The 13,997-nt window shown below is 52.4% G+C and overlaps 1 protein-coding gene across 1 annotated transcript; it reads right to left on the reverse strand.

Annotated features, from left to right (window-relative positions):
* Positions 1 to 695: 695 nt before the first annotated feature.
* On the reverse strand, positions 696 to 1,730 carry LOC135999492 (olfactory receptor 14C36-like). Its single transcript, XM_065653061.1, has one exon. The coding sequence runs from the start codon at positions 1,704 to 1,706 to the stop codon at positions 696 to 698; it is 1,011 nt and encodes a 336-aa protein (XP_065509133.1). The 5' UTR covers positions 1,707 to 1,730.
* Between the last annotated feature and the right edge of the window lie 12,267 nt (positions 1,731 to 13,997).

Here is a 13,997-nt window from a genome sequence, read left to right on the forward strand (position 1 = left end):
TGTGAGGGTGCTGTTGCCTGTTGGAGTTGGTCTGTGTCGGATTGTCTGTGCCCATCTTTGTTTCCCTGCAGATACCTGCATTTAGTGCTTTCCCTTTGATGACTCCGCCTTGGGCCATGTCTCACTCTGTGGGGTCCTGTCACTGCCCACCTCAGGCACAGCCGGTCCATGTGTATCTCACGGGCTCTCCGGGCAGCTCCAGATTCCTCTCCAGGAGGATTGTCCTCTGCCTCATCATGCACTAGGACAGCCCAGTGTGTCTGTATCTCATGACCACTCCCCATCTCCACTGTCAACAGACAGCAAGGGTTGTGTCTTAAATCACAACTCTGTTGTGAATCAGCTTCCAAGGTGGCATCGAGCTTTTTCCTCAGGCCCTTTTGAGGGAAATTCCTGGGCCTGTTGTTGAAAACAGCTTTGGAAGAACAACCAAATCTTGAGGAACTGCACTCTGGAGATGTCATTTTGTTACAGAGATGCTATGGGAGACTAAGCTCTGACACAGTGTTAGAAAAACATTTATACAGGTTTCAGGTGTTTTAAAACTATTTATAATGGGTTCATTATTCAGGATAGTGAGCTAAACATGAACAGTTATGTACAAACATAATAACCATAAATAACAATATGGGTTATGCTAACAAAGTAAAAGGGATAAAACAGGGTACAGGCCTGCATTGGGATACAATTAGACATCATTTGTGGACAGTGATGGAAAGATGGTCAGTATTGACAAACGCCCATGAAATCACTTTCCTAATGGACTCCTTCAGCTCCTGGTTCCTCATGCTGTAGATGAGGGGGTTCACTGCTGGAGGCACCACTGAGTACAGAACAGACACCACCAGGTCCAGGGAAGGAGAGGAGATGGAGGGGGGCTTCAGGTAGGCAAACATGGCAGTGCTGACAAACAGGGAGACCACGGCCAGGTGAGGGAGGCACGTGGCAAAGGCTTTGTGCCGTCCCTGCTCAGAGGGGATCCTCAGCACGGCCCTGAAGATCTGCACATAGGACAGCACGATGAACACAAAACACCCAAATGATAAAGAGACACTAACCACAAGAAGCCCAGCTTCCCTGGAGTAGGACTGTGAGCAGGAGAGCTTGAGGATCTGGGGGATTTCACAGAAGAACTGGTCCAGGGCATTGCCCTTGCACAGTGGCAGTGAAAATGTATTGGCCGTGTGCAGCAGAGCACTGAGAAACCCAGTGGCCCAGGCAGCTGCTGCCATGTGGACACAAGCTCTGCTGCCCAGGAGGGTCCCGTAGTGCAGGGGTTTGCAGATGGCAACGTAGCAGTCGTAGGACATGACGGTGAGGAGAGAAAACTCTGCACCAAACAAGAAAAATACACAGAAGACCTGGGCAGCACATCCTGCATAGGAAATGACCCTGGTATCCCAGAGTGAGTTCACCATGGATTTGGGCACAGTGATGGAGATGGAGCCCAGGTCGAGGAGGGAGAGGTTGAGCAGGAAGAAGTACATGGGGGTGTGGAGGTGCTGGTCACAGGCTATGGTGGTGATGATGAGGCCGTTGCCCAGGAGGGCAGCCAGGTAGATGCCCAGGAAGAGCCAGAAGTGCAAGAGCTGCAGCTCCCGTGTGTCTGTGAATGGCAGGAGGAGGAACTGGGTGATGGAGCTGCTGTTGGACATTTGCTGCCTCTGGGCATGGGGCACTGTCACAGGAGGGAATAAAAGCGACATGTTAGGGGAGACTTCTCTGAGCAAAATCAAAGCCATTTCTCACACACCCTCCCCTGCTCCACACCTCTTGTCCTTTTCCAGACCTTCCTTCGGGTCCGTGGCTGAGCCCTGGGTGGTGCTGGCTGGAGGTGCCGTAAGGAGCAGGGCCTGTGCCCGCTGGCTGCCCAGGAGTCAGCCCTGCTCTGCAGCAGGGGTCATGGAACGGGGGGCAGGGGACGGACCTGGGGTTCAAAGTTGTCATCTGAAACTGCTGCTGGTGCAGAAGGGCCTGTCAGCATCTGCACTGTCACCAAGAATGAAACAGGATGGTAAAATGAAGTTTGAAATGCTTGGGGTTTTGACAGCTTCACAGAATCACAGATTAGGGATTGGAAGGGACCTTGAAAGATCATCTAGTCCAATCATTCAACTCCCCTGGAGAGTGTTGTTGGGTGTCAGAAACCCTCAGCATTTCTGCTGTACTCAGAGAGAACAGAGCGAGTCCTGTGAGACCAGAGGATGCCTGTGGGTCAGTGCAGAGTGAGGGCAGCTGCTCTGTCCCTCTGTCTTGCTCCAGCTGCCCTGGGCTGGCACCTTTCTGAGATGGTGATCACACTGCCATGTTACCCTGAAAAGCCACCAGGCACTGCTGAGAGCAGAGGGACCCACCTCAGACCATGACATGTCTCACGCTTTCGTCAGGTGTCAGCACCTCACTTCTATCCCAGGACACACACGGCTCATTTCACAAACCCAACTGCATTTCTTCCATCATAGCATCTCTGCACTTCTGCATGAGTAATTCAGATAATGCCACGTGCTATAGGACAGGTTTGCATCCTGGAGGGAAGCTCACAGCTTGGAAGAAAAACACTCAAGGAGACAGCCAAGAGTCCTGACGATGGCATTTGATTCAGGGAGACTCAGCTCATTCCCCAGCCCCACACACTGCATTGCCCACAGCCCCACAGGTCAGAGCAAAGCTGGGACACGTGTTCCCATGGACACAGCTGCAGGAAAGGACCCACAAGATCAGGCTGTGACTCTGCAGCTGAAACTCCCATCCCCAGAGAGCCTGACAGCAAGAACCAGATCACACCAACAGTGACCCAGAGCAGTGGAGCAAGAAGGAAACTGCGGTGAGGGTGGGTGTGAGAGAGGCCAGGGCAGAGGCAGCCGGGCACTCAGACAGCGTCACCCTTCCCCAGCTGTGCAGCCACCTCCCACACACCAGCATTGCCGGGCAGCTGCTCTCAGCCCCTGTGCTCTGCAGAGGGAACTGGAGCTCTGGCTGCACAGGAGCTGCTTCATGCCTTGGAGCCCCCGGCCCTGAGGGCAGAGGCTTTGCTGGGTGGGAGAGGAGGCGAGGGGGCTGCTCACAGGAGGGATCTGCACTGCGGGGATCATACGGAGTTTTCTGTGTTCTTCCTCCCAGAACAATTCTGAGTTTAGTTTCCTCTCATTTCTGATCATTTCCCTGCTGTCTGGAGATTCTCCCCCTGGGAGGTGTTTCCCTGTCCATGTCTCTTCCCTGTCAGCGCTCACAGACCCCATCCCACCCTCTGTGCCCTCACCCTGGCCCTACAGATCCTGCCTGTTCACAGGGCACTGCCTGGGGGCATCTTCCTGTTTGAAGACTGGGGAAAAGTACAGGTCAGACTAATTCTGACAGGTATAGCCAATGTGATGCTGGTGCTGTGCACAGGCAGAGCAGCAGCTGAAGGGATGTTATGAGGCTTCTGGCAGATGTGATGATTAATCGGAGTTGCAGTTCAGGAGAATCAGTGACTTGTTTAAGCATGAGACCTCATGTTCATTTTATCCTTTCCTGCACCCCCCAACACTTGGGATAGGAAACTGAAAAGGCAGGCTCAGGAAAGCTCCCTATCTCTCTGGTAATCCTTGCATTGATCTTCTGCTTGAGGCATCCACTTGGAAAAGTCCTGGGGGTGATCTGGAGCTGTGAGCAGCCCTGACCCATATAGCATCCTCTCCACAGCAGAAGCACCTTTCCTGCCCGAATAGGGGTCACTCCTTCCCCCCACAGCTTCCCCTATTAGTGGTGTTGGGATCTCCCTGGGCAGGCTGAGCGCTGACCCTGGCAGGCAGCAGAGTCCCTGCCCCGGCACAGCCCTGGGGTGCAGGGACCCTGCTCTGCAGGACAGCCCTGGGCACCCCTGGCTGCTTACCCTGCTACACAGCTGTTCACCATTGCCTGACAAGAGCCCCCTCCTTACAGATCCCTCAAGCTGTGGCTGTGCTAACTTGAGGAGATGCCTCCAGGAGCTACAGCTGCATTGCCCTGCACCCAGAGACTTACCATGGCAAGGGCTGCAAAGGTTTCTCCTCCAGTGAGCTCTCAGTCATCCTCCCAGTCCTGACCACCTTTAATGTCCCTCTGCCTTGCTCGTCTCCCTGAGATCCCCAGGCAGAGCCCTCAGCCCTGCTGCGCTTTGCAGAGGAGCTGCTCCTGGGCAGAGCTGTCTCTCTGCAGCGCTGCCGCTTGCCATGAGCTCCCTCTGTCCCAGGAGCCCAGCCCAGCTCAGCAGCACAGGAGCAGCCCATGATGTCCCTTCCTCTGTCCCCTCTGGGCTCCCTCCAGCTGTCCCTGGGGCTCCAGGGGCACATCCTTTGAAACAACCTCAAGTAATCAGTGATGTTGATTCTCTCTCCTCTGCACAGACACTTCTTGCCAGCATTGTGTTCTTTGTGTTAAAAAATAAACTGGTGTGACAATCATCTTTTCGTGTCCCATCATTAGACAGGACACCAGGAAGGTTACAGCAAAGGATCTAATTTCTCCAAGCTGGAAGGGGGAAATCTTCATTTGAAGGAATTCAGGCATTTTATTCTGGTTTTATACTCCTAGGTCTAGAGAGAAATTCAGCAATCTTTGACCATCTCATGTCTGTGCTCTAAAGGAAAGCATTTGCACGCATGGGATCTTGGACACTTGGTACCAGGTTTCCATGGGGCAGGTCAGAGGTTTCCTGGTGCCACAGCTGGGGTGGTTCAGCCCAGATGTGAGGCAATGTCCTCAGCCAGGGACCTGACTGGCTGAGCTGGAGCTGTCAGTGTTGCAGACAGAGCTGTGACACGGATGGAATAAACTGCCAAGGCAGGGTGGCAGAAGTTAGTTCATCTGGTCTTCAAGCACAGCAGCCTCCAAGCACAGCAACAGGCCAGAGCAAAACTCAGTCTAGACCTGTAAGGCAATTCAAGGGCCCCATAATGAGCTGTTACTACTGCAGGAACAGTTAAAGGAGAAACAAAGACACCGTCTGGGTACTGATTAATTTAATAAGGGAAAGAAGTGATATTCTCTGTGTCTCTGGTCCTCCATCTTCACCAGCAAGCTCTCCCAGGCCTCTGTCACTGGAGGCAGAACAACCAGCAGTGGATGGGGATCAAGTCAGGGGTCACTGGAACTAACACAATCCTTTCCAGTCTATGGGACAGGAGGGGCAGCATCCCAGGAGCTGAGACAGCAGGACCATGTCACAGTGAGGCCACTCTCCACCTTCTTGGAAAGCTCATGGAGACTGGGGGGACTCCCTGACCACTGGCAGATTTCAAAATGGCCAATGGGTGAGCGGGGGAACTAAGGGCTGTGCCCCAGAACATGTCCACTGGGACCCCAGTTCTGGGTGTCTGAAGGTGACAGGGTTTACCCAGGGCAGGTTGTGCCTGTCCATCCTCTTTGCTTTCTGTGAGGAAAGGACAGGGTTGCTGGACGTGGGGAGAGCAGTGGTGGTCTGTTACCTGGAAGTCAGCAAGGCATTCAGCATCATCCCCCACAATATTCTTGTGTCCAAGGTAGGATATTATGGTTTGTGTCAGTGTGTAAGTAGACGGGTAAAAAATAATCTGGAAGGTCAGGCTTGGAAGGCTGCTATAGAAAGGGAGAAACTTTCCAATCCTGAGGACAGTCAAGCCCTGGAAGCTGTTTCCCAGGGGTGCGCATCCACTCTGTCCCAGAAAGTGACCAAGATGCGTTTGGAGAAAGCCCTGAGTAATCTGGTCTGACCCTGCTTTGAGCAGGAGGTTGGTCAAGACACCTCCCGAGGTCCCATCCAGCCTGAATGATGCTGTCCTTTCATTCCCTTCATGTTTTCAATTTAGGGACAGCTCTCAGGTTCTCTCTGACCACAGGAATAACTCACATGAGGTGCAGGGCTGCCTTACAAGTGCCCCCAAACAGCTCTGACCACATCTTGTGCATCCCTTTTCATTTGCCCCCACCCAAGTTCTTCTGTTCTGCTGTCCTCATGCCCACCTTGTTCATCCTTTCAGAGCAGGTTGCTCAACAGGTGTCAGCATCCATGTACAGAGTCTGCACATCAGCCAGGCGGCAAAGGCATCGTTACAGAAATGGAGACGAGGCTCTTGACCAGCTCCTTGCACCCAGGAATCGGCACAACTTGTCTGCTGAGATTCTCGGGAACACCTGAACTTGAAGTGCAGAGCATGTGAGTCCTCGTTGGGTATCCTGGCTTGTCTCCTGACCCATGTGGGGCTTCAGGCTGTGAAGAGAATCAAAACCAACTCTTTGGCTGGGGTAGTTTCATTTTACATGTGTCACACAGGGCAGATGAAGGGAGCTCAGAACTCCAGTCTCTGCTGCACTGTTGGGATTTCAGAGACTGGAAATGCAGGTGACGGTGTGTGTCAGTGCACACCACATAAACATTCTGGATTCCCTTCTGCCTTTGCACTGACCTGAGATTTGTTCCTTGGCCTTCTTTGCCTAAAAAAGAAGTAATCTGCCCTGTGTCAGCTCCACTCACACCAGAAAAAAAGGGTGAAAAGTATGAAAGGGGTGATTTCAGGGCAATTCTGTCCAAAGAAATACTTTCTAAATGATAAAAATGGTAGAAGTGAGAGGAAAAGCTCTTAAAAAGAACTCCATGCAAGACGTTAGCTACTGAGACATAGCAGCTGTTTTGAGAAGCAAGAACGACGGTTGGGAATGAAGTTAAAAAACTTTAGTTCATCGTCATCATCATCATCATCAGGAATAAGGAACTCCCTGTTATTCTTATTAGTGATTGTACCACTTTTCAGAAACATCCTTGAGATTGTCTCTATTTTTCGCTGGCTCCAAAACTGAGCCTGCTCAGATTTTGAAACGACTGCTTGAAATCTCTGCAACTCAGATCTCTACAACTGTCTCTCATCGAAGATCTTTTACCCCAGAAAGGGGAAAACTCCCAATACAGGCACCAAACCAGTGCCCAACCTGCCTGGAGAGCCAGGCCAGTTGTGCCACACGACAGCCGACCTCGGGGGAAGCTGGGGGTGATGGGAATTGAAATGGTTTTGACTCAAATCATAATTTAGGTTGGAAAAGACCCTTAAGGTCATAAAGTCCAATCGTAAATACGACACTGCCAAGTCCACCCATTACACCATATCCCTAAGCGCCACGTCTACACATCTTTTCAATACCTTCAGGGATGGAAGCTCCAATCCTGAGCTGGCAGGACAACACTGTCTGCAGTTACACATAAGATACCTGTCATGGCTGTGACTTCAGAGTTTCTCACGCCGTTCACTGGGCAGGGCAGATGTTGGGAGATGGGCGCACACTTCAGTTTCCAGATCCCAGGACAGAGCCCAAGCCATCCTGCCCTTGCCCTCTGGCATCCCATTTCTTGAGATGCAAAGCTGCTGGGGCTTCTGTGGATAATCATGTTAAGAGGCATCAATAATCATTCAAGTCTTTGTGTAATTTCTCTAAGAGTGTCAGTATTAAAAATAGTAAATATCTGTAACACAGCAGTCTGCATCTGTGGTAGCCCCACTGGCAGGGCCAATCCAATAGGTATTTGCAGTATAAGGCACGACACCCCATCCATAAGTACACATCTAAGTGGTTCAGATGAAGGGTGGTCTGGCAAAAATCACCCTGTTCCTCCCCAGGTGCACGGACACTGCTCATGTGCCTCTCCAGGGAGTGGCAGAAGCTGGATCCCCATCTTGGGACAGACTCCTTCCAGGAGAGACACAGCAATGGGAGTAACTCCTCAGGTCTTCATGGCATTTCACTCAGCATCAGTTTTTATATATTTGCTTTTTCCTGAGACTACTCTTTCTGCACAAATGCTCACAAAAAGACACCCATTTAGTAAAACATGGTCATAAAGGTGCTGTGATGGACAAGAAACCTCACCATGAGCTCTGGAGGGAGTGAGGAAGTTTATAACAAGCACCAGGAAGAACCAAGGAGCTCAAGGCCTCTTCTGAAGAGTGAGAGGCCCTGAGCAGCAGTGAGCGGCCATGTGTGGTGTGGGAGGGTCAGGGGATGTGAGGTAGAGAAGGGTGATGGCTGATGACTTCAGCAAATCCTTACAACCATGTTTAACCCCGCAAGTGGAATGTGGTTGATGTTTGTGGGTGGAGGGGGAATAGGAGGAAGATTTTCAAGTGGTTATGGAAAGAAGGCAGCCTTCTCTTGGACTAGTCATATATGGCACTGACATTTGCATGCTGTGGGCATGGCTGTGCCTGGGAGATGGGGAATGGCTGCTGCTGGGGGGGCTGTGCTCAGGCATGGCCCATGAGCTGACCTTGCTCTGCTCCTCTCTTGCACTGCCCACACTTGGATGGTCCTCAGGAATCATCCATGAGCCTGGAGGAAGCACCAGCCTCCTGGAGTGTTGGCCCATTACTGGAGGACAAGAGTGAAAGGTTTGTGAGACACATGGGAGTGCAGGAAGAGACAGATGTATGCGTAGTAGTAAACGTGTTAAAGAAGAAGACCTAAAGACCATTGGCTGATCGTGCTGATGTGGAATAGATTGATTTTTCTTTTTTATTTTAGGGCAGCAGAAGAAGGAACGTGTGCTTTTAGTGCTGGGGCATGGATCCAAAGAGCGGATTCAAGCAAGTTAGGGACCGGGACAGCTCAGGTGATTGGTGACCATTGCAGGTCTATGAAAAAAGCTGCGTGGGCTTGGGGAACCTCATAGGCATTGCCAAACCCTCAGAAAACCAGAGCCTTGTGGTAAAAGGAACAGCACCTGGCACCAAACCCACACCCAAACCACAAATACCCTCCCAGTGACCACAGGCAGAGCCTTGAGAAACATTTGACTGAAAGGGTCTCCTTTGCCAGGCCCTGGGGGTCAGGGCTTGGCCATTCTGATGCTAAACAACCATGAAGGGCTGACAGGGCACCAGAGCCACCTCCACATCGCCTTTACCACCTCTGACCATTGTCTCCAGGCTTTTCCTTCAGCAGCCTCCAGGGACAGGGACTGCTTGTGTCAGCGATGGCCCCTCGTGGGGTCCCAAACACCCTCAGAAACTTGGGGTTTGTTTCTGCCTTTCACTTCATTAGAGGTTTGTTCATTCTTTCAGTAGCTTCAGCTCAGGATCATGGCAGCAGAGGGCTCATTAACAGCCAAAATGGGCTTACAAGCCAAGGCTCTCTGCAGCACTTGCCTAAAGGCTTCAAGTCTGGTGTGGATGATTAGAGACATTTCAGAACTGTAGCCAAACAGTGAGCATTTCCATAACAAATACTAATTAAGCCAAATTTCTTTAATTTCTGTCCCACTCCCAATGCCCTCATTGCCAGAACAGCTGGTATCAACAATCTCCAATAAATATTGATCTAGAGAATCTCCTGATAAAGACTGAATGTGTCAGAAAAGTGGGTGCCTAAAGCACCACTTGAGCGAGGAGACAGGACAGGACACCTCAGGAGGAATCACACAACTCTGGACCAAGAGGTGGGTGTTCCTGGGAATCTCAGGTGCCACAGCACAGCGATACTTGTGTTCAGGGAGATGGTCAAGTGACCCATCTCCTTTTCTGTAATGGTGTCTGAGTTTGCTCAGGTAACCCCTGACTGGACCCCCATCCACTCCTGGCTGTTCTCCAGACTCCTGCCTTCAGGAACAAAGTCCCAGGAGACCTTGCTGGTGAAGATGGAGGCAAAGAAGCCATGAAGTACCTCAGTCCTGTCTGATTCTACTCTTATGAAGTTCAGCAGCAGGTCCACGTTCACCCTGTCTATTCTTTTACTGTAAGGAAGCAATGTCAGCTCATCTTGCTGCCCTCAGCCTCCCCTGCAGGTATCAAGTCCAGGGCAGCTTTGGCATCATCCCCACATCCATGGACAAGGATTCTAAATGCCTCCTTTACAGCTTGACCTGCTTCCACCTCCCATGTGCTGCCTTTTTGCCCTGGAGCTCCATCTGGTCAGACAAGCAGCCTCATGACGTAAAGTCTTCTTTTCATAGGTACTTGGAGAGATCATTCTTGTGCTTGGAGCAGGCTGTCCTGTAAGGCTTCTCGGATTTCCTGAGCTCCTTCACCCTTCAGACCTACTTCCATGTCACCACCTTTATTGGCCGCCGTCTCCCAGTATGTCCGTGTCTTCTCCTCTGGAGCCCACCAGCCTGTGCTCTGCTGCTGGCCTTCCTCCCTCCCCTCTGGTGCCTGGAATGCCACTGTTGCCTGGTCACCACAGCCAAGGTGGACACTGATGTTCACATCCCTCACCAGCTCTTCTTTGTCTCCCAGTTCCAGATCCATGTGAGCATCACCCTTGTTGTCCCAGCAGGCAGTCACGTTAAGAAGTTGTCCCAAGATCCTCTGGACTGTTGGCACCTGCCGCTTTGCCTGGCCAGTGAATGTCAGGGCAATGACAGTTCCCCATAGGAACCTGCTCATTGACTTGTGACTTCCTCAGGTTACTAACAGAAGATCTTTTCCATTTCTTCTCCATGATCAAGAAGTTTGTAACATCCCACACGTTATCACCCTGTATTGGGTTTACATGGCAAAGTCTTGGAACTGGGGGTGAGTGTGGGTGTGCCACAGTTGTCACCTCTCTGAGAAGACAACAGGAGTTTGATGTCAGACAGAGCCGATATGAGCTGGCTCCAAGATGGACCCACTCCTTGCCAAATCTGAGCCACTCAGGGATGCTGGCAGCACCTCTGTGATATTGTATTTGAGAAAGGTAAAAAATGCTGCACAACAGCAGGTGGGAGAGAGGAGGGAGGAAATGTGAGAGAAAAATTGCTGCAGACACAAAGGTCATATCGCATGGGACCCAAGCAGGTCCCTCAGCAGGCCAAAGCCTGCTCTCCTGAAATCCTGCTCTTTGCCTTGTTATCATCTTCCAGGAGCCTCAACTCTCCTTTCTCATCTCTGACTGTTCCATCCCTGACCAACCCTTTCTGGTTTCTAAGTGTGAAGTCCCACAGGGCACCTCACCTCACTGACTCCTCAGTCACCCGTGTCAGGAAGATGTTGTCAATGAGCTCCAAAACCCTCCTGGATGGCTGGTACCTTGCAGCTATTGGGATATCTTAGGTTTGCCACGAGGACACGGCCCTGGAAACATGAGGCTTCTTTCATTTGTCTGAAGGAGGCCTCATCTAATTCCTCTTCCTCATCAGTGAGTCAGTAGCTGATGTCCAGTCACCACAACACTGTTCATGTTGCTCTGCCCTCTCACGCTGACTCCTCAACTTTCAGCTGATATTCTCTGTCCCAAGGCAGAGCTCCACACATTCCTGATGTTCTCCCACATGAAGGGAAACTTCCCCTCTAAGTCCAGACCTCTGGCATTACGAGCACTAGCCCCCCAAGACCACAAAGTTTCTCCTGCAGGTGGTATTCGTAGTGTCCTGTAACTCCTCATGATGTTAACTTCGGATAGACGCCCTCATCAGGATAAACCATCTGCATGTAAACACTAACAGCTGGAGCTTCTTCTCCCCCTGGCTATGGCTGTTGTCTCCAGCTCTGATGCCTGTGAGGAGACACCTTGTCCTTACAGCACAGGGGCCTCATGGCCTCCTTGTCCCCAGCCAGGAACCTGGGAGGTGTGGGACCATAGTCCTGCCCTTGGCCTTGCACAGCCCCACATCACAGTGTCCCAGGAACAGCCCTGGGCAACGTGGGAGGGACAGGACCTGCCTTCCCAGGGTTGGGGGTCAGGGCTTGGCCCTTTGGTTAATGAAACACATCCAGGTTTACTCAGCATCAGAGAGACCTTCACCTTGCTTGTCCTGACCTGTCATCTCTGCCTCCAGTTTTGTTCTCTAACCAGACCCTGGAGTCATTTCCTCAGTAGTGTTCCTCAGTGGGACCCATTAACATTACAAGAAACTTTGGAGTTTGAATCTGACTTGGACTTCTTGAGAGGTTTCTTCTACTGCGTCTCAGAGACTGAGGTTCATGGACTCAGCAGCAAACCCACCAGAGGGGTCATTAAAGCGCCTTGGGCTGCTCCTGTGCTGCTGAGCTGAGCTGGGCTCCGGGGACAGAGGGAGCTCATGGCAAGCGGCAGCGCTGCAGAGAGACAGCTCTGCCCAGGAGCAGCTCCTCTGCAAAGCGCAGCAGGGCTGAGGGCTCTGCCTGGGGATCTCAGGGAGACGAGCAAGGCAGAGAGAGATGAAAGGTGCTCAGGATGGGGAGGATGACTGAGAGCTCTCTGGAGGAGAAATCTCAGCAACCCTTGCCATGGTAAGTCTCTGGGTGCAGGGCAATGCAGCTGTAGCTCCTGGAGGCATCTCCTCAAGTTAGCACAGCCACAGCTTGAGGGATCTGTAAGGAGGGGGCTCTTGTCAGGCAATTCTGAACAGCTGTGTAGCTGGGTGAGCACCCAGGGGTGCCCAGGGCTGTCCTGCAGCGCAGGGTCCCTGCACCCCAGGGCTGTGCCGGGGCAGGGACTCTGCCGCCTGCCAGGGTCAGCGCTCAGCCTGCCCGGGGAGATCCCCACGGTGCTGTGGGGAGAAACTGTGGGGGGAAGGAGCGACCCTTATCAGGGCTGGAAAGGTGCTTCTGCTGTTGAGGAGGTGCTGCGTGGGTCAGGGCTGCTCACAGCTCCAGATCACCCCCAGGATTTTTCCAAGTGGGTGCCTCAAGCAGAAGATCAATGCAAGGATTACCAGAGAGATAGGGAGCTTTCCTGAGCCTGTCTTTTCAGTTTCCTATCCCAAGGGCTGGGAGGTGCAGGAAAGGATAAAATGAAGATGAGCTCTCATGCTTAAACAAGTCACTGAGACTCCTGAACTGCAACTCAGAGTCTTCAGTACATCTGCCAGAAGCCTCATAACATCCCTTCAGCTGCTGCTCTGCCTGTGCACAGCACCAGCATCACATTGGCTATACCCGTCAGCCTTACTCTGACCTGTCCTTTTCCCCAGTCTGCAAACAGGAAGATGCCCCCAGGCAGTGCCCTGTGAACAGGCAGGATCTGTAGGGCCAGGGTGAGGGCACAGAGGGTGGGATGGTCTGTGAGTGCTGGCAGGGAAGAGACATGGACAGGGAAACACCTCCCAGGAGGAGAATCTCCAGGCAATAGGGAAATGATCAGAAATGAGAGGAAACTAAACCTGGAATTGTTCTGGGAGGGAGAACACAGAAAACTCCGTATGATCCCCGCAGTGCAGATCCCTCCTGTGAGCAGCCCCCTCGCCTCCTCTCCCACCCAGCAAAGCCTCTGCCCTCAGGGCCGGGGGCTCCAAGGCATGAAGCAGCTCCTGTGCAGCCAGAGCTCCAGTTCCCTCTGCAGAGCACAGGGGCTGAGAGCAGCTGCCCGGCAATGCTGGTGTGTGGGAGGTGGCTGCACAGCTGGGGAAGGGTGACGCTGTCTGAGTGCCCGGCTGCCTCTGCCCTGGCCTCTCTCACACCCACCCTCACCGCAGTTTCCTTCTTGCTCCGCTGCTCTGGGTCACTGCTGGTGTGATCTGGTTCTTGCTGTCAGGCTCTCTGGGGATGGGAGTTTCAGCTGCAGAGTCACAGCCTGATCTTGTGGGTCCTTTCCTGCAGCTGTGTCCATGGGAACACGTGTCCCAGCTTTGCTCTGCCCTGTGGGGCTGTGGGCAATGCAGTGTGTGGGGCTGGGGAATGAGCTGAGCCTCCCTGAATCAAATGCCATCATTAGGACACTTGGATATCTCCTGGGAGTTTCCTTAGAAGCTCTGAACTACCCTCCAGGATGCAAACCTGTCCTACAGCATCTGTTTGTTATGTGAAAGCCCCATGGAGGAGCAGAGAGATGCTGTGACAGAGAAAATGCTGTTCGGTTTGTGAAACCCGTGGTTTCCAGGATAAACATGGGATACTGAAACCTTACGAAAGGGTGAGACATGTTGTGGTCTGAGGTGGGTCCCTCTGCTCTCAGCAGTGCCTGGTGGCTTTTCAGGGTAACATGAAAGCAGTGTGATCAGCCTCCATCTCAGAAAGGTGCCAGCCCAGGGCAGCTGGAGCAAGACAGAGGGACAGAGCAGCTGCCCTCACTCTGCACTGACCCACAGGCATCCTCTGGTCTCGCAGGACTCGCTC

This window comes from Caloenas nicobarica, chromosome 28, assembly GCF_036013445.1.
Source record: "Caloenas nicobarica isolate bCalNic1 chromosome 28, bCalNic1.hap1, whole genome shotgun sequence".
Classification (NCBI taxonomy): domain Eukaryota; kingdom Metazoa; phylum Chordata; class Aves; order Columbiformes; family Columbidae; genus Caloenas; species Caloenas nicobarica.